Source organism: Cucurbita pepo, chromosome LG19 (genome assembly GCF_002806865.2).
Source record: "Cucurbita pepo subsp. pepo cultivar mu-cu-16 chromosome LG19, ASM280686v2, whole genome shotgun sequence".
NCBI lineage: Eukaryota > Viridiplantae > Streptophyta > Magnoliopsida > Cucurbitales > Cucurbitaceae > Cucurbita > Cucurbita pepo.
In genome coordinates this window covers 540845-568385 of record NC_036656.1, presented here as the reverse complement: position 1 = coordinate 568385, position 27541 = coordinate 540845, and the positions used below count along the sequence as shown (strand labels likewise).

The window sequence follows — 27541 nt, the reverse complement described above, 5'->3', positions numbered from 1 at the left end:
CACTCTTACAAGAAATGTTTCGTTTCTCTCTCCAACCGATGTGGGATATCACAATCTACTCCTTTAAGGGCTAGTGTCCTCGATCGCACACCGTTCAGTGTCTGACTCTGATACTATTTGTAACAACCTAAGCTCATTGCTAGTAGATATTGTCTGTTTTGGCCAGTTACGTATTATCATCAGCCTCACGGTTTTAGAGCACGTCTATTAGGGAGAGGCATCCACACTCTTATAAGAAATGTTTTGTTTCTCTCTCCAACCGAGGGAGAGTGGCGATATGACCATGACTAGACTTTTGAAAACTTGACAATATGGTCAGGAGGCAGAGTGGCGATATGGCCCCTTATGCATTTGTGACGGTATGATCACATTTGGTGATACGTCCATCAAAAGAAAGATCTCAACCTCCAACATAATTGCACGTGCTTGCATTTTCGAATTCTCGCAGTGAGGTCACTTATTCGATATTTATTTTAATTAAAAATAAATAAATAAATTTTCGTAATAAAAAAAATTAGATTTATTGTCATTTTCCAAATTTTCATAGATAATTCAAAAGAAAAAGAGAAAAAGAAGTTGTAAGGGCCCATTGAAGATATGGGCCGAGATTTGGGTGACTGAAAAGACTATTATGGCCCATGATCGGGCCCACAATCGGGCCCAGTTTGGTAAATGGAAGTTAGAGTGCGGCACGTCCAAACAAAAATTAGGCGCAGAAAGGGAATGCATAAATCTGAATAATTTTAGAAAAAAAAAAAAAATGCTTTTTTAATAAAATTAATTNAAAAAAAAAAAAAAAAACTTAATAATTAGATTAATTTACAAACTATTTTTTTAATGAAAAACTTGAGATATAATCCAAAAATTATTTTAAAATTGAGAATCTTCTAAATATATAATAAAAACCTATATTTATAATTAATAAAACCATTTTTTAATATAGTGTGATAAAAAACGGGATTGTCCAGACAAGACTATGACATGATTTACTACTGCAGCATTCCGATTCATATTTCCTACTGATATAATTTTCAACATGCTTGACATCGAAGCTATCTCGATACTTAAAGATGATAAAACTTCTCACGTCTATCCATTGAGAGCTATTAATTGATATTCTCTTCAACCCATTATAAATGGTATCAATCTGAATACATTGAAGTAATTTTTGTGTAGATATTGCCTTCCTCGAGTTTCACATAAAGATTCATCTCACAGTTTCATACCTCGGGTTATGCTATGTCATCTGCTAACTCCTCGTTATTTATTAGATGAGATGGTATTGCTATTAAATAGTTAGTCATTGGAGGACGTAAGCAGATGAAAATAATTTTTATAAATTTGTTATCGTTAATAAATATATTATACGAAGTTGTTCAAATATGTTTTAACTCCGAAGTTCATGATGTGTTCCATGTGTTCATGCTACGTACATATATAGCAAACTTAATTACGGCGGTTAATTACGAAATATTAAATTATAGGGAAAAAATCAATGCAAATAATTATTAAATACAAAATTTAAAATTTAAATAATTGAAAGTGAGCAATAAATGGATTAAATTAACGTGGGGAGATAGGGAAGGAATCTCGACGCAGACAGCTTTTTACCAAGATCTTCGCCGGTAACTGCAGGTTTTTACTTTTAACCTCAATGGTAGCAGTAAAATTACAATCACTGCAGCAGTTAAAAAGGTCAACGTTCCCAAAAGCTGAACTGCCGGCCGTTTCTTTTCCTTTTTACTGTTTCGTCACTTTTATTTACTGTGCTTAACCTTTTTTCACATTCCCTGCCAGTCTCATACCTCTTTCTCTCTCCTTTTCTTTTTCTAATTATTTATTCATTTTATATTTACTATTTTTTTTTATTATTGTTACAAAATATATATATTTAATCCATATAAATAAATTTAACCATCCTGTTAACGGTTAAAAATGTATCAAATATCTTTAAATTATAATCAAACTTTCATTAGTAAATATATCATTTAATTGGCGAAAGTATATATTATAAATCAAGAAGCCAGAAGTTTGAACCTGGCGTAAAAAAAAAAACTTATCTTAAAAAAAACAACTTTTTTTTAAATCTATTATTAAGATTGTGACATTGGTTTACCTTCAGAGTTTGAGTCTCGTAGAAAATGTATGTTATGATTTTTATGAGAGACATGCATGTTGTGTATGCATTGGCATTGATTACTTCTCGTTCTACGTTTATACATATGTGTACTTATAAGAATGATTTTAGATCTTATTTCTACCTGGGGTTTAGTTGAGCGAGAGTGTGTAGGCATATATGCAGCCTTAAGGTTTACGAANATATAGTGTGATAAAAAACGGGATTGTCCAGACAAGACTATGACATGATTTACTACTGCAGCATTCCGATTCATATTTCCTACTGATATAATTTTCAACATGCTTGACATCGAAGCTATCTCGATACTTAAAGATGATAAAACTTCTCACGTCTATCCATTGAGAGCTATTAATTGATATTCTCTTCAACCCATTATAAATGGTATCAATCTGAATACATTGAAGTAATTTTTGTGTAGATATTGCCTTCCTCGAGTTTCACATAAAGATTCATCTCACAGTTTCATACCTCGGGTTATGCTATGTCATCTGCTAACTCCTCGTTATTTATTAGATGAGATGGTATTGCTATTAAATAGTTAGTCATTGGAGGACGTAAGCAGATGAAAATAATTTTTATAAATTTGTTATCGTTAATAAATATATTATACGAAGTTGTTCAAATATGTTTTAACTCCGAAGTTCATGATGTGTTCCATGTGTTCATGCTACGTACATATATAGCAAACTTAATTACGGCGGTTAATTACGAAATATTAAATTATAGGGAAAAAATCAATGCAAATAATTATTAAATACAAAATTTAAAATTTAAATAATTGAAAGTGAGCAATAAATGGATTAAATTAACGTGGGGAGATAGGGAAGGAATCTCGACGCAGACAGCTTTTTACCAAGATCTTCGCCGGTAACTGCAGGTTTTTACTTTTAACCTCAATGGTAGCAGTAAAATTACAATCACTGCAGCAGTTAAAAAGGTCAACGTTCCCAAAAGCTGAACTGCCGGCCGTTTCTTTTCCTTTTTACTGTTTCGTCACTTTTATTTACTGTGCTTAACCTTTTTTCACATTCCCTGCCAGTCTCATACCTCTTTCTCTCTCCTTTTCTTTTTCTAATTATTTATTCATTTTATATTTACTATTTTTTTTTATTATTGTTACAAAATATATATATTTAATCCATATAAATAAATTTAACCATCCTGTTAACGGTTAAAAATGTATCAAATATCTTTAAATTATAATCAAACTTTCATTAGTAAATATATCATTTAATTGGCGAAAGTATATATTATAAATCAAGAAGCCAGAAGTTTGAACCTGGCGTAAAAAAAAAAACTTATCTTAAAAAAAACAACTTTTTTTTAAATCTATTATTAAGATTGTGACATTGGTTTACCTTCAGAGTTTGAGTCTCGTAGAAAATGTATGTTATGATTTTTATGAGAGACATGCATGTTGTGTATGCATTGGCATTGATTACTTCTCGTTCTACGTTTATACATATGTGTACTTATAAGAATGATTTTAGATCTTATTTCTACCTGGGGTTTAGTTGAGCGAGAGTGTGTAGGCATATATGCAGCCTTAAGGTTTACGAAAACAAGGTATTTGCCTAATGGGTCCATGTGCATGTATGGCCGATGTGAAGTGAAGTATCACATGTCGAAACCCATTCGAGAATGAAATTTGAACCTAAGACTATAAACCTTCTCGGTGGCTCGATCATAAGAACTTCATACTTTGTTTGAAGCAATCCTATGTTCGGTGACCTTATGAGAATTTTCTAGAGATGCACGTAAGTGAAGACAAAACATATTGAAAAGACTGTGCATTCTTAGAAGTGGAAAGTAAGTAACGTGATTACGTTGAATAGAAATATCCGGCCGTTAGGTGTCGAATCTAGATTTCGAAATGTCATTATCATATAATTTGACTAAAAATTATCATTCGAATTTCGATTCATTTGATTTTGTTTTATTATTATTATTATTATTTTTTTTTTGTTATAAAATTTATTCATTTTTAAAAAAGAAAAGTTTAGAAATTTTGTTATGATTTTTCAATAAAAAAAAAAATATTTATAAATAAATGAGTTCGAACAAAATCTTTCAACTCGAAATTTCAGGGCGTTAGGTTGGTCACTCGAGCTGCCCAAAAAGAGTTTACAATCCAACCTGGTATTTTCGATTATGATGGTTGAATCATTATTTTTTTTTTAATTCATAATTATCCAAATATATGGTATATAAACAATTAAAATAAGTTCAATTATAAAATATTTACAAGGAGTTACAGACTGCCATACATAGGTTATAAACAGAAGAAAGGTAGGGTTGGATTGAGTTGCAACTCTCTTCTCGAGTTAGTGGAGTTGACCTCATAAAAAAAATGTTAACTCATAAACCGGACAACTTGAATCGAAAAAAAATTTAACCCGATAATTTAGGATGAATAGTCGAAAATAATCAAATTATCGATTCATATATTTACTTTTATTTTTGAATCGTAAATGAGTTAAAAGTATGAGTGGGTAAAAGGTCGTGGTCTCAATTATTTTCCTTTTGTTAATAATTTCACTTGGGATTCTTTTTGCTTAGCTCATCGTAACATAATTTGAAAGTAAAAAACAAAATTCAAACACCCTTTCTTCATTATTCAACTTTTTTACTATTTTTATAAACAATTTTTAGGTTAGTTGGATTGGTGACTCGAGCAACCCCTGTAGAGTTCATAAGGGTTGAGTTGAGTTGTTCGATCTGAATTTGATACTTTATGGTCTAGACATTCTTCCTACGTCTCGTGCTACATGGCTACATTACCTATTCATTTTGAGTTTTTTCTTACTACATAACTACGAAAACTATTCTCACAGACCTACAGATCAACACGGGTCGTTTAGACATGTATTATAGTTCTTATGATTGAGTGGTCGAAAAAGAATGTGCACCTTGTTAATATAGAACGCCATGCAGGAAGAAAGAAGGAGAACGGTGCAAGTTTTTTTTGTCATTTATTGGCCAAAACTCTCTCCCGTGATTCAAATCATCCATTTTATTATATGAATCTGTTCCTCACTTTTTGTTTTTCTAATTCTTAATCCAAACTCAAATTCTCTCCCCGATGATCCTTTTCTCGATAAAGAATTTGCCCCGAATTTAAAGATTTGAGCCTTTTTCCAAAAAGTTCATCTCTCCATTCATATAAAAATGGAGTACTGAAAATCCGAGCTCACTGTCACTCCCTCCCATGGCGTCCCCTTTCAGACCGCCATTGTTGATATCCTTAGCCTTTGCTTTCTTCGTTTTGGGTTCTTTTTCGTCTGAGGAATCGACCCTTTTGGCCTTCAAATCTTCCATTGATGATTTGACGAACTCTCTCTCGAACTGGGTTTCTTCTTCTTCTTCTTCTTCTTCTTCTTCTTGGCCGATCCATTTCTGTAACTGGACTGGGATTTCTTGTGTGAGTTCGTCATCGCCTTCTTCGCTTTCGGTTTCCGCCATTAATCTTCAGGGTTTGAATCTCTCCGGCGAAATTTCATCTTCCATTTGTGAGCTCCCTCGTTTGGTTCATCTTAATCTTGCGGATAATCAGTTCAATCAGCCGATTCCTCTTCATCTCTCGCAGTGCAGTTCGTTGGAGACTTTGAATCTGAGTAACAATCTCATTTGGGGGACGATCCCCGATCAGATTTCTCTGTTTCGTTCTTTGATTGTTCTTGATTTTGCGAAGAATCATATCGAGGGGAAAATCCCTGAGGGCATTGGGGCTTTGAAGAATCTTCAAGTTCTGAATCTAAGAAGCAACTTGATTTCTGGTAGAGTTCCTTCTGTTATCTTTCATAATCTTACTGAACTTACCGTTCTTGATTTGTCTGAAAATTCTTATCTGATGAGTGATATTCCTAATGAGATTGGGAAGCTTGTGAAGCTTCAAGAGCTATGGCTTCAAAGCTCTGGTTTCCATGGCGAAATCCCTTCTTCTTTGTTGGATTTGAGTAGTTTATCTGTTTTGGATCTTTCTCAGAACAATCTCACTGGAAAACTCCCTGAAATGATGGGTTCTTCTCTGAATAATTTGGTGTTCTTTGATGTTTCTTTGAATAAGCTCATGGGATCTTTCCCAAATGGTTTTTGTAGTGGAAAATCTCTTGTGAGTCTTAGTGTTCATACCAATTTTTTCACTGGAACCTTGCCTGATTCCTTGAATAAATGCTTGAATCTTGAGAGGTTTGAAGTTCAGAACAATGGGTTTTCAGGGGATTTTCCTAAATCATTGTGGTCATTGCCTAAGATTAAGCTCATTAGAGCTGAAAACAATGGTTTCTCTGGTGAAATTCCTGAGTCTATATCAATGGCTGCTCATCTTGAGCAAGTTCAGCTTGATAACAATAGTTTTTCGAGTAAGATACCTCGAGGACTCGGGTCGATTCGAAGCTTATACCGATTCTCCGCGTCGCTCAACCTTTTTTATGGTGAATTGCCATTGAACTTCTGTGATTCGCCTTTGATGAGTATCATTAATCTGTCCCGTAATTCTCTTTCGGGACGGATTCCCGAGCTGAAGAACTGCAAGAAACTTGTCTCTTTGTCCTTAGCAGGCAATAGTTTTACTGGAGTAATACCTACTTCCCTTGCTGATCTACCTGTATTAACTTATCTTGATCTTTCTGATAACAATCTCACTGGTTCGATCCCTCGAGGACTCGAAAACTTAAAGCTCGCGCTGTTTAATGTTTCGTTCAATCAACTATCGGGTGCTGTTCCGTTCTCTTTGATTTCGGGGCTACCTGCTTCGTTTCTGCAAGGAAATCCTGATCTTTGTGGCCCTGGTTTGCAAACTCCTTGTTCTCAAAGCCATTCAACAAACCATGTGTCTGGACTTAAGAAAATGACATGTGCTCTCATCTCTATAGCTTGTGTTCTAGGAGTTATGAGCTTAGCTGCTGGTTTCTTTCTGTATTACCGGTCGTTCAAGTCGAAATCCCGTGTCGATAACTGGCACTCGGTCTACTTTTACCCTCTTAGAATCAGTGAACATGAGTTGATCATGGGTATGAATGAGAAAACTGCACAAGGACATGGAGGAGCTTTTGGCCGAGTGTTCGTTTTAAGCTTGCCGAGCCGTGAACTGATTGTCGTTAAGAAGCTGGTTAACTTTGGGAGTCGTTCGTGGAAATCGTTGAAAGCCGAGGTCGAGACGTTGGCCAAGATCAGGCACAAGAACATCATCAAAATTCTGGGGTTTTGCTACTCTGATGATGCCATTTTTTTGATCTATGAATTCTTACACAAAAAAAGCTTGGCTGACTTGATTTGCAGAAATGATTCTTGTCTGAGTTGGAATGTGAGACTGAGAATCGCCATTGAGGTTGCTCAAGGACTAGCTTACCTTCACAAGGACTGTGTCCCACATTTGCTTCATCGAAACGTCAAATCGTCGAACATTCTATTGGATGCTGACTTTGTCCCGAAGCTCACGGATTTCGCTCTTCACCAGATCGTTGGAGAATCGGCATTTCACTCGACTGTGGCTTCGGAATCTGCTCATTCCTGCTATATTGCACCAGGTACGCAAAACTTTATGATCGGGAACTATGGAGTTCGAAATACTCGATAATCTGAAGAATCAATCAAGTTTCTTTCGCGCTCAACCGAACTTACTCGAGTTTATTGAATATGTTGTTAGTATGGCTTATTTCATTCCATCATTTGGATGCAGAGTATAAGTACAACAAAAAAGCGACAGAGCAAATGGATGTGTACAGCTTTGGTGTCGTGTTGCTAGAACTGGTGACCGGGAGACAAGCCGAGCGATCGGAATCGACCGACTCCCTCGATGTCGTCCAGTGGGTTAGAAGGAAGGTGAACATAGCCAATGGAGCTTCCCAAGTCCTGGACCCGAGCGTGTCGGAGCAATCCCAACGACAGATGCTGGAAGCTCTGGACATTGCCCTTCAATGCACTTCCATGATGCCCGAAAAACGACCATCGATGCTGGAAGTCTCCAAGGCTCTTCAACTGATCGACTCGACGACAAACCTCCACGACGTAGCCCCCTCGGCTGCGGAGGATGAATCAGTTTCGAGCTGAAGACACCCATGTTTGTAGGAGAGTTTTTGGTTGAGAGATTGCAATGTTTGGGACATGTGGTATGGTAGTAAATACAAGATTTTGTTCTAAGTTTTATTTTCAGATAGATGCTTAAATTTTGGTGTAATGTAATTGATTGGGAGTTTAAGAAGAAGCATCTTTCAAGATTTTTTTTATTTATATATATATTTTATACGATGAACTAGATTCTAGGACGGTTCAAAACACTAGATGACTCAGAAAACTCGGACAACTCAACCAAATTCGTATAGTTTGGATTGGATTATTAACATAATTAGGTTGGGTTGGATTTAAATGAAAAATTTATAATTGGATTTGTTCGTGAGTTGAGTTCAACTGTTAATTTAAATATATATATATATATATATATAACGATACAATTATATATATTTATTTTTTTATTATATATTTTCCAACCAACCACTCCTTTTTCTTTATTAATTGACATTTTATAATATATATATATAATGAAGGACTCGAAGAGTTGAGTTATATATATAAAAATTCGAACCAATCCAACCCAAAAAATTTAGAGTGGATTGGATTGGGTTGGATTTATTATTTATAAGTATTGTTTGAGTTAAAAAAATTTATAACCCGAACAGCTAGGTTAGATTAGATTTAAAAATATCTCAATTTAACTCAATCGGACTCACGAACACTTCTACTAAATTCAAATAATAAATCAATATTGCGTACACGATCTTGTTATAAACAAAAATATTAGTCACGATCAATGGGTACATATTTGAATTGGTCCATTTTTAATCTCTTTAAAAAATTCCATAAATTATAAATTGTTTATATAGTCACAAATTTCTTTTTTTCATAATTCAAGTCAAATTAGTGCAAATGGGAGTTTTTTTTAATTATTATTATTTTTTTTTTAATTTTTAGCAGCCCAATAATTCATCATAAATAAAAATTGCAAATTTATACTTAAATAATAATAATAAAAAAAGATTTTATGTTATTTATTTATTTATTATTTTATAAATTTTTTTTTTATCTGAGAACCTTTCAAAAAACGCTACGTTCTCTTGACCCAATCTAACCCGCCATTGAAATCTGAAATTCAAGAATTTTTTCCCTTTCTCTCTTCTCCAAACGGATTCACAGTCAAAATCAAGAAGTAGTAGAAGAAGAAGAAGGGTTTTTGTTGTTTTCTTTGCCTCGAGGAAATGAATTTGGTATTCTTCTGGAGATGCATAAGGTTGAATTTCTTCCCCGAATTTCACGGTTTGAACAGTGAAGAATTATGTTTGTGTTGCAGGAAACTCCAAATGTGGATCTTCCGATGACGGACAAAGAAGTCGTACTGGAGAAGATTGAAGATGAAGAGATCAACGAGCCTTTGATTCACTGCGAGCTTTGCGATGCGGAACTTGTTCATAAACTCGCTCAGGTTCTCCTTCCTGGATTGTCAACCGCGTGCGTCGATAACACGAGTGGCGATATCTTTCGAACCCCTGGTTCCGTGGCTGCTGAAATGAGGAAAGAAATGGTGGATTATATTACTATGAGGAGCGAAATTTGTGTTGCGGAATCCATAATTTTGGATAATGCTCCGGATGCTGAGGTATCTGATCATCCCTACGATATTATCTCTGATTTTGTTGAGGATTTTGCTGCTACGAAGAGAAATTTGTTTAGTAGAGTTTCGGGATGGGTTCTAAGTGAGAAAAGAGAGGATAAGATAGATGATTTTGTTCAAGAAATGGATGTTAATGGTTTTTGGCCGCTTGATAGGAGGGAAGCAATTGCTCAAGTTCTGCTTAAGAATGTAGATTTTAAGAACGAGTTTCATTGTGACCAGAAATTTCACTCTGTAGAAGAGTTAGCTGAACATGTTGTAAACTGTGGATTTAGGTCTCTAATCTGCACAAATGAAGGCTGCTGTGCTACATTTTGTGCAAACAACGCAGAACAGCATGATTCAATTTGCCCCTTCAAGATAATTCTATGTGAACAGATGTGTTCTGCCTTCATTATGAGACGCGAAATGGATCGCCATTGCATAACTGTTTGTCCTATGAAGCTTGTGAACTGCCCCTTCCATAATTTGGGTTGTCAATCCCCTGTTCCTTACAGTTTGATATCGCAGCATTGTTCAGAGAGTTTTGATTCTCATTTGCTGCTTGTTCTTCACTCTGTACACAAGGAAGCAAATGAAGAGACTCTTAAACATAGACGGCAACAGCTTGAAGAGGTGAGGTGTTACAGCTTTGTTTGAATTCATTTATAATTCTTAAATGGGCTTCTATTTTTGCTGAATCAATGGACACCAAAGTGTGCATATATCAAAGTGTGAGTTGATATGAAATGTGTTCATTATCTATTTGAGATCCCACATCGGTTGGGGAGGAGAACGAAACACCATTTATAAGAAACACCATTTATAAGAAACACCATTTATAAGGGTGTGGAAACCTCTCCCTAGCAGACACGTTTTAAAAATGTTGAGGGGAAGTCCGAAAGAGAAAGCCCAAAGAGGACAATATCTGTTATCGGTGGGCTTGGGATGTTACAAATGGTATCAGAGCCAGACACTGGGCGATGTACCAGTGAGGCTGAGCCCTGAAGGGGGTGATCACGAGGTGGTGTGCCAGCGAGGAGTCTGAGCCTCGAAGGGGGTGGATTGGAGGTCCCACATCGATTGGAGAAGGGAACGAGTGCCAGCGAGGACGTTGGCCCCAAAGGGGGGTGGATCATGAGATCCCACATCGGTTGGAGAGGAGAATGAAATACTATTTATAAGGGTGTGAAAACCTTTCCCTAGTAGACGCGTTTTAAAAACCTTGAGAGGAAACTTGAAAGGGAAAGCTCAAAGAGAACAATATCTGTTAGCGGTGGACTTGAGATGTTACAATCTATTATTTAACGACTTCTGTCATACCATATCGAATATATGAAATGATATTCTTTTGCTACTCGAATGTGTAAGCTTGATTTGTTAATTGCTGATTTTCTTTGGCTGCCCAAATCTTGGTATAACCTCAGAAATACTATGAATGATGCAAGCATTTCCTATCTATATGGAAAACTTCGAGATAACTGAATGGGTATTATGCTATGAAACTATTTGTTAATCGATGTGATTCATTATTCTGGTGTGGCTTTCTCTGTAATTTTCCACATACTATTTTCAATTTGCATAAGATGTTAGATGAATCATACATGCTTATGAATCATACATGCTTAGTGTAACAGCTCAAGCCCACTGCTAGTAGATATTGTCCTATTTAGACTTTTCTTTCTGAACTTCTCCTCAAGGTTTTAAAACGCGTCCACTAGGGAGAGGTTTCTACACCCTTATAAGGAATGTTTTGTCTCCTCTCCAACTAATGCGTAGGATCTCACACTTAGAACATCCTGAATTATGAAATCCAATGATCTTTGGATAAGGTATAAAGGGAAAATATATAGCTAGTGAGCTTTCTCCCCATGTCTTTGTTTTCTGGACAAAGGTTAACGAGTTGAGAGGAAGGGGGATTCAACCTTTGATAGAAACTTCAAATTGTTCGATCTTTGGTAATAAGCCTGTTAAGTTGAGAATAGATTAAGCTGCATTATCATCAATTACTTGTATCTTCTTGTCTATTCTAATTACAGTTCTAATGATTCTTCCCCAGGCATCATCACTTGACTACCTTAGAGGGCTCCAAAATCTGAGATTATTAACCTCGAAAATCAAAGAACTGGATTCTAAGCTAGGACCATTAGTAGCCATCGGCACGAAGGAGGACACTGAAGAAGTGAAGGACGATGCGTCTAGTGAAACGGATGAAGAGAAGGACAAGTCTAATGTAACGGACGAAAAGAAGGGCGTGCCTAATGCAACAGAAGAAACGAAGGACGACGCATCTATTATAATTCAGGAAAGACATGCTATGTCTAGTGTAACAACTGAAGAACCGAACGATGCTTCTAAGGCCTCGGAAGAAACGGAGGATGCTTCCAAGACAACGGAATAACCGAACGATGCTTCTAAGGCAACGGAAGAAAGGAAGAGCGGTTCAAATGCAGTAAGAAATGATTCAGATGAAGCTGAAAGATAAAACTTTGACACCATTTGAAATGTCTCTCATTTTCAGAAGCAGCCTTGGCTTTAGCAAAGAACAAGTCCATATTAACATCCACTGGGTCAGTTTCTTTCTTTCCTAGCTCTTTCTTATGCAGTTCTATTCATATGATTATTCGACTTGATATCGTGTATTCTAGGGACATGCTAACATGAACATAGCTCAACTGATTAAGAGGTTAACCGCTTACTTTTTCACCTTTATATTTGGTCTATAATATCGAAAGCTTCACGTCAACTCTATAATTACTAACGAAATATTGTGACCTACATGATTTTAAGGCATAGTCTCGAGCTATCTCAGTTTCTCTCTGACGGGTTTCTCTCTCTAGGTGTTCAAACAAATATTTTGAGTTTTATACACAATCAAATAAAACAAATATGGGAAGGGATTTCAAAAGAAAAAAAGAATTAGTGTTATTAGTGTTAATGATGCTACAAGTAGCAGTGGGGGCATATACATGTAAGCCGAGTAATTGCAAATGAGCCCCTCAAAAAATGAGTAATTAAAATGGGACCCACAAGAAATGAGTAATTGCAAATGAGCCCCTCAAAAAATGAGTAATTAAAATGAGACCCACAAGAAATGAAGAATTTCACAATGGGGCTCTGCACAAGGGGCATGAACTGTTATGGTGTAGCCAGTTGAAGATGCATGACTCATGATACACATGCCCGCATTGCATCCTTATCACCTCCTCCCTCTTCTTCCCTTCGCCATTCCCATTCCCATTCAGTTCTTCCAAACAGATACTGCAATCCCCCATCTCTTCCCCATTCTCTTCCACTTTCTCCGTCACCGGCCGAGCTTCTTCCAGAATCACCGTCTCCTCCCCCTCTGCACTGCCATTGCTCCATCCCTGGAACAATCCGTGGTTTTCTTCCATCCAGGTGATCAGTCGGATGAAATCGAGATCCACGACTGTGTGGAAACTCGTCTCTCTGTTTCCGCCTGCCATTAGGATGGTGTACGACACGATGCGCTCAGCAATGGCTTCGCATGCGGGGGAGCGGACGTTGAGTAAGGACAGCAACTGTGCGACGTAGACCTGGAGAATCACCGGATCATGGAGTTCTTGCAGAGGGAGCGGGAACAGAAGATTCCTTAGTAGAATCGGTGCAGTTTCTTGAAGGTACGTAACTCCAGAGAGCGGAGAAACAGAGATATCACGGCGGATATAGTGCAGTTGGAGTTGCAGAACTTGGTAGGGTTGCTCGCCGGAAGCGGCGGATGTGTAGCCGTAAATACGATACTGGATCGGTCTAGAGGTAATGAAAGACATTCTGAGGATCGAGTTTGGCACTGATTGGTAAGTGAGTTTTTGATTGTTGATTGTTGATTGTTGATTTTGATTTTGATTTCGATTTCGATTTCGATTTTGATTTATAAGCTGAGAGGAAGTGTGTTTGATTATGGAAAATTTTAAGAATCGGCCGTTAGAATTACCGATTAGGAAAATTTTCTTCTTCTACTAAATTCGACGAGGTTCAAATTGTGGTTCCAACCTGTGATCGTTTATGGAAAGTTTTTGATTAATAATGAATATAACAAATTCACTGATTGGTTACTGATTCGTAAGTAATTTTTTTCTTTCAATTTTGATTTATAAGCCAAGGGAAATGGTGTTTGATTATGCAAAATTTTCAGAATCGGCCGTTGGAATTACCGATTAGGAAATTGTTCTTCTTCTTGTTCCAATTTTCACGGATTATGAAATTCTTCTTATCGATATGAGATCTCACAATTCACTCCCTTTGGAACCCAGCGTTGTCGCTGGTACTCGTTCTCTTCTCTAATCGATGTGAGATCTCACAGATTATCTTTCTTTACGGATGTCTCATCAAAGCATCAGATATTTAATGAGTTATTGACGTTACACGTCTCACTTCACCCATCTCGAACTATCGAAGAATTGAATAAAGGTTTAAAATCGATACTTATACCCTTCCGAGCTTCTACGCAAAATCAAACAAAACCCTACAAATTCAACCTTTTTTTTTTTCCACATAATTACATACTTTTATATGTGAAACTTATTTTTACTTAAATTTACTCTAAAAAAAAAAAGCATGAATTATGACATAAATAAAGCATTATCTATTATTATTATTTTTATTATATTTGCTAGAATTACGTGGGATGCACAAATAAAAATAAATAAATATTATTTTTAATGATAAAAAAAAAAAAGTCAGCCACAGTTTTTAAAATTAAATAAAAATAAATGAACGAAGGGATAAACCTACCTCTGTCCTCTTTCGTCTTCTTCTTCTTCACGCCGTCTCCTCCTCCGTTTCAGCAGTTTGTCGCCGCCGCCGTCGTCTCTCTTCTGTTGCTGCCACCGCCGCTACTCTCCTGTCGCTGCCGCTCGGTTCTGCACTGATTTTCTACTCTTGTTGTTACTGGTATTCTTCAACTTTCTTCTTACTTGAAAAACATAAACTAGGACTTGTCTAATGAGAGAATGGAGCAGTTGTTTTTATGAATTTAGTAACAATGGCCGAATTGTAACCAAAAAGAAAAAAGGCTGTGGAAAATTGTGACGTTGTTTATGTTTGGCTGTTCGATTCGAACGTGGATGTACCGGCATTTGTATACCTCTTTGATCTCGGCTGAAAATTTCATTTCTGCTGCCATGGAATTTTCTCCATATCCGTTCTTCGTTATTTATTAGAGAATCAGTCGAAGTAGGATTATCCAATTCGCTTTCAGTTCCTTGCTTGTAGTAGTTATTTTGATTAACAGTATAATCTCCGTTTTTCTCATTGATTTCTTCCATTTGAATAATGCTATTTCAATTTCATCTGTGTTTCTTCTGTTTTTCCAAATCGATTTGGTTGGAGTTGAATCGATGCAATCTGCCACCTTAACGATTCTAGAATAAAGCCCCAAAAGATTCTGGCCTGTTTGCACCAGAAAAAGAGATGATTGTGTGATTCCCCATCCTTTTTGCACGAAATACAGAAGTTAGGAGATTTGCTTAATTGTTTCTGTAGTTCAATTGATGAATGTCCATTTGCTTAATTCATTTAAGAGAAGTTGCATATGTTTGGAAACGAGCGAACGCTCCATTTTTGGCCATCTTGTGGGATTTCCAGAGGTGGAAAAAACTGTTTTAGACTCGTTTGTGTTTAGTTTCACTCAATTGAAAGTAACGTAAAATGAGTTTAATGTAACAGAGGGCATGGAGATCGACAAAGCAATCAGAAATTGTAACGATCGAAGGCTTAAGACCAAGTACAATAATGCAATCTATGTTGTCAAGAGAGCTTTGGCTTTGTATTCGTAAGTACTTCTTTGTGGATTTCTGATGGTTGTTTGGTGGGATGTTCTTATTTTTATTTGTTGTCGTTGGTTCCGTTGAACCTTTCGATTCTAAAAAGTGAAATTGTAAGCTTTATGTTTGACTTTAACTCATAATTTATGAAACCCTTCTAATTATTTGAATTACTACACTTCCACCTATGTAACTGTTGGTAGTTTTAGTGTGAAAGTTGTTTGTTGAACTTGGGAAAATGATTTACTTGAAGGGATTCATCACATAGGAAATGGACAGGTGGAGCGTTCGTTCGTTCTTGAAACATACATTGGCCTTTGTTTCTAAGTTTCTTTTTTTTTTTTTNTTTTTTTTTTTTTTTTTTTTTTTTTTTTTTTTTTTTTTTTTTTTTTTCTTGCATGTTGTAACATATTGGAACTTGCATTATCAGCAGTACTGAAGAGGTCGCCTTCAGTTTCAATGGTGGAAAAGATTCGACTGTAAGCTTTGATGTCCAATTCTCTATTTATCTAACTTGTTCCTTTTTCCTTCATTGGTTACAATGGCAAATTGAATATGCAGGTTTTACTGCACATTCTTCGAGCTGCCTTTTTCCTGCACAAAGAGGAAGAAGGATGTTCTGTTGATGGACTCGAGAAATTTCCTATTCGAATAATATATTTTGAAAGTCCTTCTGCTTTTCCTGAAATTAACTCGTTTACTTATGATACGGCAACTAAGTAAGAGAAACACCTTTAATTTCACTTTAGGGAATTGAATGTATAGGTCACTTTTAGCTAACTGCTAATCAACTCTTTCTTACATAACAGTTATGGCTTGGTAATGGATATCATCCAGACAGATTTCAAATCTGGCTTGGAGGCTCTATTAAAAAATAGACCGATCAGAGCTATTTTCCTGGGTGTTCGCATTGGGGATCCTACTGCGGTATTGTTCGTGCTCTTTCTCGTTAAGCTATGCATTTCATAGTGGCTATTTAATTTTGTACCATTTATTTCAAGTTCTAATAAGGCCAATTTGTCTTTCATATTCTTTTGCCCCACAAAATAAACAGGTTGGCCAAGAACAGTTTTCCCCTAGTTCACCTGGATGGCCACCATTTATGAGAGTGAATCCCATTTTGGATTGGTCGTATAGGTGTGGTTGTTACTATATGCTCCTTTACTTATTTATATATTTTTTAGTATTGTTCCCAGCCTAACTTTTCTGTAGTTGACTCCTCAATCTATGAGGATAATGGCGATGTGCAGAACGTACACTTTTCAACGTAATAGTTGCTTTTCTACTATGACTATTGGTTATTTTTCTCCTCATTCTCCTCCTCTTCTTCTTCTCAGAGATGTATGGGCATTCATATTAACTTGCAAGGTCCAGTACTGCAGTCTTTATGATCAAGGGTAATGATACCAAGCAAATACAGAATGATAGTTATTGTGCTTGCTGTTGTAGCTGAAGGGTTTTGTTTGTTTGTGATGCCATTACTCTTTTCGTATCTTTCCCTTGATATTAAAAGTTATTTATTTCGTTTTCTTTTTATAGATATACTTCGATTGGGAGTATACATGATACACTTCCAAATGCGTTGTTGTGCATTAGTAATTCGTCTGGAAGCAAGGAAAAATTTAGACCTGCATACTTGCTTTCAGATGGAAGATCTGAACGAGCTGGGCGAGCAAAAAGGTTTTCACCTTCCGTGCTAAATCCGAAAAGTAATGGTACGAGCAATATGGATTTACAGAAACAAAGCATGCTCACTGCTTCGGTCATAGCTGTTGGAGATGAAATCCTGTAAGTCTCGTTTGTACTGCGTTATAATATTATGTATTTGTTTTCTGAGTATTTTTATTTTTGTTTGTAAATATATTTGGAAGTAAACCTTTGTAACTGTTATAATTGTTTTCTGAGTATGTTTATTTTTGTTTGTAAATATATTTGGAAGTAAACCTTTGTAACTGTTATAATGAAACTCAACCAACCATATAACCTTTGACTCGTTTTTTTTCATCCCACCGTTTTGAAATCTTGTTCTCAAACGGATTACTTTTGTGTTTTTTCGACTTGGGATATTCGTACGTCGTGTTTTGTGATTTATGTTCCTCATTTTTATGTGATCTATCATATGTTTCATTCTTAGAAATATAAAACCAAGTGCAGTTTCGTTTTGAATATTATTGACTATTTTTGTTGAAGCCTTTCCTTGTTCTTTATCCGCCCCATAGCTCAGCTTCGGCACTGTTAAGGATCAATTGGGACTCTCACTGCGTAGAAAGGTGCATTCTATTGGTTGGTCTATATCACATACTTCTATAGTTCGGAATGATGTAAGTTTCTACAACAACAAAGTTTTAACTCTTCGTTAATCAGCTCGCCTGCTTGAACTATTATTCGTTGTATGTAATGACGTACTTCGTAATATTGAAGACATCATAAAATTATTATTGGCTGTACGTTTCTAATGGTACTAAATGTAAATTGCTATGTATGTGTAGGCAACACAAATTTTCTGTTTTAGAAAAAGATGGATATCATGAACTCTCGAACGTATTTGTAATTTCTCAAATAGAAAAGAGGATCGACATTTGTTAATCTTTCATCCTTTGCTCGTATCAGATAGATTCCGTTGCTGAAGAAGTGGAGTTACGAAGGTCATCCAATGAGATGGTAAACCCCTCATCTTGGTTTGGGTTTATGAAGTATTGTCATGGACTTATTAGATGCATCTAGACTGTGCTTTTAATTGCTGATTAGTGCAGGTGTTCATATATGGAGGAGTAGGTCCATTGTTTTCGGATGCAACTTTAGGAGGTATTGCGAAGGCATTTGGCGTTCGACTGGTGCGTTGTTTTATTTCTTTAACAATTTTGAATTGGGATAGTTGAATAGAAATTAAATTAGACAATTGGTAATCAACATATGCTTGTCCTGAAACTTTAATAGGCTCCTGATGAAGAGTTTGAAGAATACCTCAGACATCTTATAGGGGAGCAATGTACTGGTGATCGAAATGAGGTAATTTCGATCCGAACATAGATGTCTAGGTTTAGTTCTCTTGTGATAAACTGGTGTTTTCGTTTCAGATGGCTCAATTGCCTGAAGGGATCACCGAATTATTGCATCACGAAAAGTTGTCGGTCCCGTTGGTATGGTTGGATGAATGTGTGTGGGTTTTTTTTTTCTCTCATTAATTGTACAAGAGACAATTTGTCTTCGGTTGTGTTGAATTACCTTAAATGTGAATCTATCTGATATAATTTCTGCAGTGTTGTTTCTTCATATCAGTAGTTAACTATTCTCTCTCTTGTAGATCAAGTGTCACAACGTCATAGTTCTTACTGCAGCAAACATAATGGAACTGGACTTGCAGTGGGATTGTTTGATTGAATTGACGAGAACTGGTGACCTCTTCCCCTTAATGGAACCATATAAATCCAAGCACTTGACCACAAAACTTTCAGATGTATGTATCAAATTTTCCTTTTCTTTCCACGCAACTGTTTCTTTGGCCATATTCTATTATGAGTTATTGTTGCCTCAAATCTTTCTATAACATCAATATTTCTTGCGTCATTAGCTACATTGCCGTCAAGCCCACCACTAGTAGATATTGTCCTCTTTGGACTTTTCCTTCTGGGCTTCTCCTCAAAGTTTTAGAATGTGTCCCACCGCTAGTAGATATTGTCCTCTTTAGACTTTCCCTTGTGGGCTTCCCCTCAAGGTTTTAAAACGTGTTTGCTTGGGAGAGGTTTCCACACCCTTATAAGGAATACTTTGTTCTCCTCTCCAACCAATGTGGGATCTCACAATCCATCCCCTTGGGGGCTAGTGTCCTCGCTTGCACACCGCTCGGTGACTAACTCTGATACCATTTGTAACAGCCCAAGCCCACCGCTAGCAGATATTGTTCTCTATGGGCTTTCCTTTTTGGGCTCCCCCTCAAGGTTTTAAAACGTGTCTGCTAGGGAGAGGTTTCCACATCCTTATATGCTTTGTTCTCCTCTCCAACCAATGTGAGATCTCACAATTAATGTCTCGTATCTGTAGTATGGAAAAAGATGGTAATTGGTTTTAGTTGGTAAGATTTTGGACCCGTTTGATAGAACCCACTCAAGACACCTCGGTAGACTGCAGGCATTAGACATGAAGTACAGATCCTGTTTCTTCATAGGATGTTTGGAATAACTAGGACATGGCATATGGCATAGATGATGTTCACACTGTTATCATCATTCCATCCAAACATGTTTTTCTATTAAAAAAATGTTGAAACATAGAATAATATCGATTTCGTATATAACCGTCGAGTCCCGGTTTCATTCCATTTGATCAAACAGAGATTTCATGCATTTTTTCTTTGCAACCAATTTACTGGTTCCATTAGTGTCCAACTCTCCATATTTTCTTTTATAATTCAGGTAGAAATTGCTCCATCTCTGGCTAAACTATGTCTTGAATTCCCAGATATACACATTGGTGAGTCTTTCAACTAGTTTAAACCAAATATCTTCTGCAATCTCATTCTAACCATTTCCTTTGTTCTGTCAAGGATGTTATCGAGAATCGAGATCCGGGCCGATTATTATAAGTTTCCAAGGGAAGGTACTAACTAGTAGTCTCCTCATCTCTTAAACGTTCAAACAAAATCAAACGAAATCGTAACATTTTGGTAGTTTGGTTTCAGAATGAAGAAAGAAATCAATTAGCTACAGAAGCCTTGAGCAAGAAGTTCCAACCCGGGGCATTCTCTGAAATCAACTTACATTCTCCAGAAACCTGAAGGCTAAAATTTTGAAAGCTGCAACCAAGCAAATAGCAGCAGGCATTACCAATATCACACAGGAAACCAGAAGCTTTGACAAAGGTTTAATGTGTAAGCGGAATGAACTTGACTAGGATTTCGAAAACTGGAAGGAGAGAAGATCAACAAAGAGCTCGGGATCGTGACCGTGCAAAGTCGTGGAAGACGAAGGAACTATCCAATTTACAGTCATTGACTTATATGATAAAAATGGCAACTCTTTATTATTTTCTGGGCAGGAGGGAATGTAAAACAGCCCAATATTGGAGTTTGAATGATGTTAGTTACTATCATCCTATGATTTGTTCCAACATAAAAAATAATTATTTATTGGTTAGAAATTTGAACTTTTGACCTTTTCGTCTACGGTCATAAATACGGCTAGGGCTAGGGCTGGACTACCGAATATGGAGAAGAGGTGAGTTGGTGAGTTTGGATCGATCAGCCTCAACCTCAGGTCATGTCTGACTCTATGCTCGGGCTCATGAGGAGCACATGTCCTGCATGCCCCCGGTTCATGCATTTTAATACAACTAAATCCTCTGTGCCAACTTAAATATCCGAGATGATTTCTTTTTTGTTTTGCATGCCACGTTCTCCCCCTCCTTATTGTTGACTAGTGACCAAGGCCAAATCGAACAATAATCAAGATTAAGGTCCACTCACTCATTGTGTAAAATTCAAAACTATTATATCAAACTTGAACGGTATATAGTTGATATACATGAAGATCATATTCAAGTAATAACTTAAATAGTTTCTACTTATAACACGATTCATGAAGTATTCTAAATGTATTCTAAATAGTTTCTTCTTATAACACGATTCATAAAATATTCTTATAACACAATTCATATTCAAATTAACCTAAATATTGTAATAACCTAAATAGTATTCAAAACTGTCGTATCAAACTTGACCTAAATAGTATTCAAAACTATTATATCAAACATGAATTATTATATCAAACTTGAATCGTATATAGTTGATATATGTGAAGATCATATTCAAGTAATAACTTAAATAATTTGTTCTTATAACACAATTCATATTCAAGTAATAATCTAGATGGTCTATTTTTATAACACAATTGATACGAATACTCTATAATTTTTCTTATAAATCTATTAATTGAGAAAATTAACCTTTTGCAAGATGATCATATACCATTCCATTTTAATCATGAACTTTGCTCCCTTGACTGAATTTAATTTCCATGATTAACTAAATGATGAACCGTAGTTGAAATTTAGAGGAAGTGAAAATGCATTGTAATTTTGTTAATTTATTTTTATCATTTTGTCAAGTTGTAACAAATAAGTTCAACATCAAAANAAAAAAAAAAAAAAAAAAAAAAAAAAAAAAAAAAAAAAAAAAAACAATGAACTAGCAGAAGAACAAATTGGTGCCGTTGGTCTCCTAACTAAATTAAAGAAATCAGTAACCAATTAAGCAATCAGTGAATTTGTTATATTCATAGTTAATCAAAAACTTTCCATAAACAACGACAGGTTTGAACCTCGTGGAAATTAGAAGAAGAAGAAGAATTTATTATTCGGTAATTCTAACGGCCGATTCTGAAAATTTTCCATAATCAAACACACTTCCCCTTGGCTTATAAATCAAAATTAAAATCGAAATCTAAATAGAAAAAAACTTTCCAAAAACGACGACAGGTTGGAACCACAATTTGAACCTCGTGGAAATTAGTAGAAGCAGAAAATTTTCCTAATCGGTAATTCTGACGGCCGATTCTTAAAATTTTCCATAATCAAACACACTTCCTCTTAGCTTATAAATCAACAATCAACAATCAACAATCAACAATCAACAATCAAAAACTCACTTACCAATCAGTACCAAACTCGATCCTCAGAATGTCTTTTGTTACCTCTAGACCGATCCAGTATCGTATTTACGGCTACACATCCGCCGCTTCCGGCGAGCAACCCTATCAAGTTCTGCAACTCCAACTGCGCTATTTCCGCCGTGAGATCTCTGTTTCTCCGCTCTCCGGAGTTACGTACCTTCAAGAAACTGCACCGATTCTACTGAGGAATCTTCTGTTCCCGCTCCGTCTGCAGGAACTCCATAATCCGGTGTTCCTCCAGGTCTACGTCGCACAGTTGCTGTCCTTACTCAACGTCCGCTCCCCCGTACGCGAAGTCATTGCTGAGCGCATCGTGTCGTACACCATCCTAATAGCCGGCGGAAACAGAGAGACGAGTTTCCACACGGTCTTGGAGCTCGATTACATCCGACTGATCACCTGGACGGAAGAAAACCACGGATTGTACCAGGGATGGAGCAATGACAATGCACTGGGGGAGGAGACGGCGATTCTGGAAGAAGCTCGGCCGGTGACGGAGAAAGTGGAAGAGAATGGGGAAGAGATGGGGGATTGCAGTATCTGTTTGGAAGAACTGAATGGGAATGGGAATGGAAATGGGAATGGCGAAGGGAAGAAGAGGGAGGAGGTGATAAGGATGCAATGCGGGCATGTGTATCATGAGTCATGCATCTTCAACTGGCTACACCATAACAGTTCATGCCCCTTGTGCAGAGCCCCATTGTGAAATTCTTCATTTCTTGTGGGTCTCATTTTAATTACTCATTTTTTGAGGGGCTCATTTGCAATTACTCATTTCTTGTGGGTCTCATTTTAATTACTCATTTTTTGAGGGTCTCATTTGCAATTACTCTGCTTACACGTGTATGCCCCCACTGCTACTTGTAGCATCATTAACAATAATAACACTAATTCTTTTTGTTGGAAATATTCTTTTTCATTTTTTTTATTTTAAAAATTGAATTTATAAATTCTACTTCTTATAAAAATATTTAATTTGTTATTTTCTTTTTATCAATATTTTAAAACTTAAATTATTAGTTTTTTTTTTTTATTTAACTAAAAGTTTAATTATTTCTTTAAAATATTATAATTATTGTAATATAATTGTGAAAAGAAATACAAATTTTCAAAAAGGAGGTGAAGCAGAAAAATCAAACAATTAATCCTCTAATTATTATTTTTAAAGAAAAAAAATATATCCTTTTTAGGGACCTAGCAAATAGCATTTGAAAAATCAAAACAACATGTCGATTTCAAATATCGATATCAATCATCCTTCGGGCTTCATTGTCGGTGGCCTACCTCGAGCTCGTTCTCAAATCTAACGTATTTGCGGTGGAAAAATTCCCATTCTACCCCTACTTCATGACTTTTTTTTCTTTTTCTTTTTTCACCATCAAAATTTAGATTAATTATTTTTAAGTTAGCTTTTGAAAATAGGTTAGACTTACCATTTAATTTTCAACCAATTACTTACCAACTTCAATTTGATTTCGATGTTTTTAAACGTTTTAAATTAGTCTATATTAGTTGAGTTTAATTTCAATTTAGTCGAGATGATTTGGATTTAATTATGTTATAAAGTTTGGGTTANAACAATCAACAATCAACAATCAAAAACTCACTTACCAATCAGTACCAAACTCGATCCTCAGAATGTCTTTTGTTACCTCTAGACCGATCCAGTATCGTATTTACGGCTACACATCCGCCGCTTCCGGCGAGCAACCCTATCAAGTTCTGCAACTCCAACTGCGCTATTTCCGCCGTGAGATCTCTGTTTCTCCGCTCTCCGGAGTTACGTACCTTCAAGAAACTGCACCGATTCTACTGAGGAATCTTCTGTTCCCGCTCCGTCTGCAGGAACTCCATAATCCGGTGTTCCTCCAGGTCTACGTCGCACAGTTGCTGTCCTTACTCAACGTCCGCTCCCCCGTACGCGAAGTCATTGCTGAGCGCATCGTGTCGTACACCATCCTAATAGCCGGCGGAAACAGAGAGACGAGTTTCCACACGGTCTTGGAGCTCGATTACATCCGACTGATCACCTGGACGGAAGAAAACCACGGATTGTACCAGGGATGGAGCAATGACAATGCACTGGGGGAGGAGACGGCGATTCTGGAAGAAGCTCGGCCGGTGACGGAGAAAGTGGAAGAGAATGGGGAAGAGATGGGGGATTGCAGTATCTGTTTGGAAGAACTGAATGGGAATGGGAATGGAAATGGGAATGGCGAAGGGAAGAAGAGGGAGGAGGTGATAAGGATGCAATGCGGGCATGTGTATCATGAGTCATGCATCTTCAACTGGCTACACCATAACAGTTCATGCCCCTTGTGCAGAGCCCCATTGTGAAATTCTTCATTTCTTGTGGGTCTCATTTTAATTACTCATTTTTTGAGGGGCTCATTTGCAATTACTCATTTCTTGTGGGTCTCATTTTAATTACTCATTTTTTGAGGGTCTCATTTGCAATTACTCTGCTTACACGTGTATGCCCCCACTGCTACTTGTAGCATCATTAACAATAATAACACTAATTCTTTTTGTTGGAAATATTCTTTTTCATTTTTTTTATTTTAAAAATTGAATTTATAAATTCTACTTCTTATAAAAATATTTAATTTGTTATTTTCTTTTTATCAATATTTTAAAACTTAAATTATTAGTTTTTTTTTTTTATTTAACTAAAAGTTTAATTATTTCTTTAAAATATTATAATTATTGTAATATAATTGTGAAAAGAAATACAAATTTTCAAAAAGGAGGTGAAGCAGAAAAATCAAACAATTAATCCTCTAATTATTATTTTTAAAGAAAAAAAATATATCCTTTTTAGGGACCTAGCAAATAGCATTTGAAAAATCAAAACAACATGTCGATTTCAAATATCGATATCAATCATCCTTCGGGCTTCATTGTCGGTGGCCTACCTCGAGCTCGTTCTCAAATCTAACGTATTTGCGGTGGAAAAATTCCCATTCTACCCCTACTTCATGACTTTTTTTTCTTTTTCTTTTTTCACCATCAAAATTTAGATTAATTATTTTTAAGTTAGCTTTTGAAAATAGGTTAGACTTACCATTTAATTTTCAACCAATTACTTACCAACTTCAATTTGATTTCGATGTTTTTAAACGTTTTAAATTAGTCTATATTAGTTGAGTTTAATTTCAATTTAGTCGAGATGATTTGGATTTAATTATGTTATAAAGTTTGGGTTAAATTAGTACGAATATATATATATATATATATATATATATATATATATGCGAGGATTCACAATTTAACGTGAATTAAAGCCTAAATTTTATAATTTAACGAAACTTAATCAAATGAGATATCTAGGGATGTCCATTTACCATGCATGTCAGAGGGGCGTGTGGGCCCTCCACAAATGAAGCGAAGAAAGTGAATAATCTTCCTTTAAATGGTGAATATTATATATATATTTATTGCTAATTTAGTATAGATTTTCAATTTATTTAAACAAGCGATCCATAATCATCTCCAACAATGGACAATCATTTTCAGTGACCCCTTTAATTGTTAGTATTTAATAGCCGTCTTTTATGATAATTTGACGTAAGTAAAAGTATATTGAATTTAAAGCAAATTAGTATATAAAAATGCATATAAGAATTTAATTTTAAATATCTTTTTTATCAAGAAAAAATGCCTTAAATAAATGTAATTTTGAAATACATTATCTTAAAAGATAATAGAAAAGGTCTTAAAATTATCCAATTTTGTTGGGAAAGAAAAAACAAAGTGAATAATAGAAATTTGGGTCTCTCACGTGCCACTTGCCTCACTTTCGGATACAAGATTAGATGTAGTCACGTGAATATCACGTGCATTGCTCAATTCATTTTTATCTTTATTATATATTTAAATCAAAATCACACCCTTTTACAAATAAATAAATAAATATATATATATATATATATATATATATATAATAATAGTAATAATATTTATAACCTTTCTCAAGTAGACATGTTTTAAGATCGTAACAACGATATGTAATGGACATAAACAGACAATATTTGCTAGTGATGAGCTTAAACTGATTCAGTCATGAATAATTTTGGTATATTTTCCACTTTAATTCATGCACCTATTTGATTCATTTGGTTCATCTGGCATATGGGTATGATTCATGTATGAACATTAATATTATTATCTTTATAAATAAATATATATAAAAAACTAAACCGAATCGAAAATTAGGAATATAATCTTTATTCCCAACTAATACGGAGAAATCTATTTTCGTTCTCTCTATTTATTTATTTAAATAAATAGATAATAATAATAAAAAACTTTTTACAGATAAAAACAAAAATGATATGATCACAAATCATATAAAGTTTAAACCACACCGACAAGTTTGAAAAATTTTAATTACTAAATTAGAAAAAAAACAAAACGATCTCATAATGATACTCCAACATATATATATTTTAAATAAATTAACTTTTAAAACATGGAAATAAATAAATAAATAATATTTATAAGGCTTAGAATTAAAAATAGTTGAATTAATATGTATTTATTTTAAAGTCTACAATTTGCATAGGATGCTGTTATTTTCACCTACAGTCTGTCAGTCTCCATTCTGTCCACCAAATTCCAAGTGTGACAGCCTGCATTCAACTCTTCCATCATAATAATAAAATAATAATAATAATTGTTCGATGATAAAAATCCCACATCGGCTAATTTAGGAAATGATGATGAGTTTATAATCAGGAATACTATCTCCATTGATAAAGCTACAAGAACTTATGTTCAAAATGGACAATATCATACTATTGTGGAGAGTCGTGAATCGTTGTAGCATCATGATAAGCAGGACAATCATTTTCCTTTTCATAACGTACATGTCTGTACTCATCATAAGGAAAATTATCCCGATGCATGTGACATACCCTCCTTTTTCTCCCGTAGCCTTCAAAAACATGTTTCGAGGGTTGTGCATCGTGTCAAAACATTTCATTGCATGTCATGTAATATATCAGATTTTTCTTCCGTTTATCTCTCTTCCCGAGACCTTTCAACTCCATTTTCCCGTCGCTCCTTCATTCAAATCTCAACTACTATGAGTCCCTATTGGCTTGCCTTACCCTCCCATGACGCTGTGGTGTCTTGTATGTACCTACACAATGCGATTGTCTTTATATCTCAGTTTACAAAAATGGTAAGCTTGCCGACGACGAAGAAAAATAAAATGGATGACGTGAACGCGAGTATCTTACCGTGGGTAGGCTTGGAGCCATTGACTGGTTACCACTCAGTGTGTCTCGTTCCCGTAATGTAC

The 27541-nt window shown here is 35.6% G+C and overlaps 6 protein-coding genes across 8 annotated transcripts; 5 read left to right on the top strand and 1 right to left on the bottom strand.

The window, feature by feature from the left end:
* Positions 1-5153: 5153 nt before the first annotated feature.
* LOC111781242 (probably inactive leucine-rich repeat receptor-like protein kinase At5g06940) lies at positions 5154-8367 on the top strand. Its single transcript, XM_023661724.1, has 2 exons — positions 5154-7668; positions 7821-8367. Exons 1-2 carry the CDS (start codon positions 5349-5351, stop codon positions 8189-8191), a joined length of 2691 nt encoding a protein of 896 aa, XP_023517492.1. The 5' UTR covers positions 5154-5348; the 3' UTR covers positions 8192-8367.
* An 872-nt stretch (positions 8368-9239) lies between these two features.
* LOC111781244 lies at positions 9240-12531 on the top strand. The gene is made up of 3 exons (XM_023661727.1): positions 9240-9402; positions 9486-10421; positions 11845-12531. The coding sequence occupies exons 1-3, from the start codon at positions 9394-9396 to the stop codon at positions 12184-12186; spliced, it is 1287 nt and encodes a 428-aa protein (XP_023517495.1). The 5' UTR covers positions 9240-9393; the 3' UTR covers positions 12187-12531.
* Positions 12532-12889: 358 nt separating this feature from the next.
* LOC111781594 lies at positions 12890-13576 on the bottom strand. The gene has a single exon (XM_023662280.1). It carries the CDS (start codon positions 13574-13576, stop codon positions 12890-12892), a length of 687 nt encoding a protein of 228 aa, XP_023518048.1.
* A 953-nt stretch (positions 13577-14529) lies between these two features.
* On the top strand, positions 14530-20713 carry LOC111781243 (FAD synthase-like). 3 transcript variants are annotated; one of them, XM_023661726.1, is made up of 17 exons: positions 14530-14699; positions 15474-15579; positions 16005-16050; positions 16133-16290; positions 16381-16498; positions 16626-16708; positions 16909-16968; positions 17111-17359; positions 17796-17892; positions 18182-18232; positions 18325-18405; positions 18509-18580; positions 18649-18711; positions 18876-19028; positions 19984-20041; positions 20115-20167; positions 20250-20713. In XM_023661726.1, the coding sequence occupies exons 2-17, from the start codon at positions 15479-15481 to the stop codon at positions 20343-20345; spliced, it is 1539 nt and encodes a 512-aa protein (XP_023517494.1). In that variant the 5' UTR covers positions 14530-14699; positions 15474-15478; the 3' UTR covers positions 20346-20713. The 3 variants fall into 3 exon arrangements, 2 of the variants coding, with proteins under 2 accessions (XP_023517494.1, XP_023517493.1); XM_023661725.1 differs by having other exon boundaries at positions 16002-16050; XR_002812961.1 differs by lacking the exons at positions 20115-20167; positions 20250-20713 and having other exon boundaries at positions 16002-16050; positions 18649-18727; positions 19984-20047.
* Positions 20714-22039: 1326 nt separating this feature from the next.
* Positions 22040-22942, top strand: LOC111781593 (E3 ubiquitin-protein ligase RHA2A-like). Its single transcript, XM_023662278.1, has 2 exons — positions 22040-22477; positions 22667-22942. Exons 1-2 carry the CDS (start codon positions 22244-22246, stop codon positions 22940-22942), a joined length of 510 nt encoding a protein of 169 aa, XP_023518046.1. The 5' UTR covers positions 22040-22243.
* An 881-nt stretch (positions 22943-23823) lies between these two features.
* Positions 23824-24573, top strand: LOC111781592 (E3 ubiquitin-protein ligase RHA2A-like). Its single transcript, XM_023662277.1, has 2 exons — positions 23824-24108; positions 24298-24573. The coding sequence occupies exons 1-2, from the start codon at positions 23875-23877 to the stop codon at positions 24571-24573; spliced, it is 510 nt and encodes a 169-aa protein (XP_023518045.1). The 5' UTR covers positions 23824-23874.
* Positions 24574-27541: the final 2968 nt, after the last annotated feature.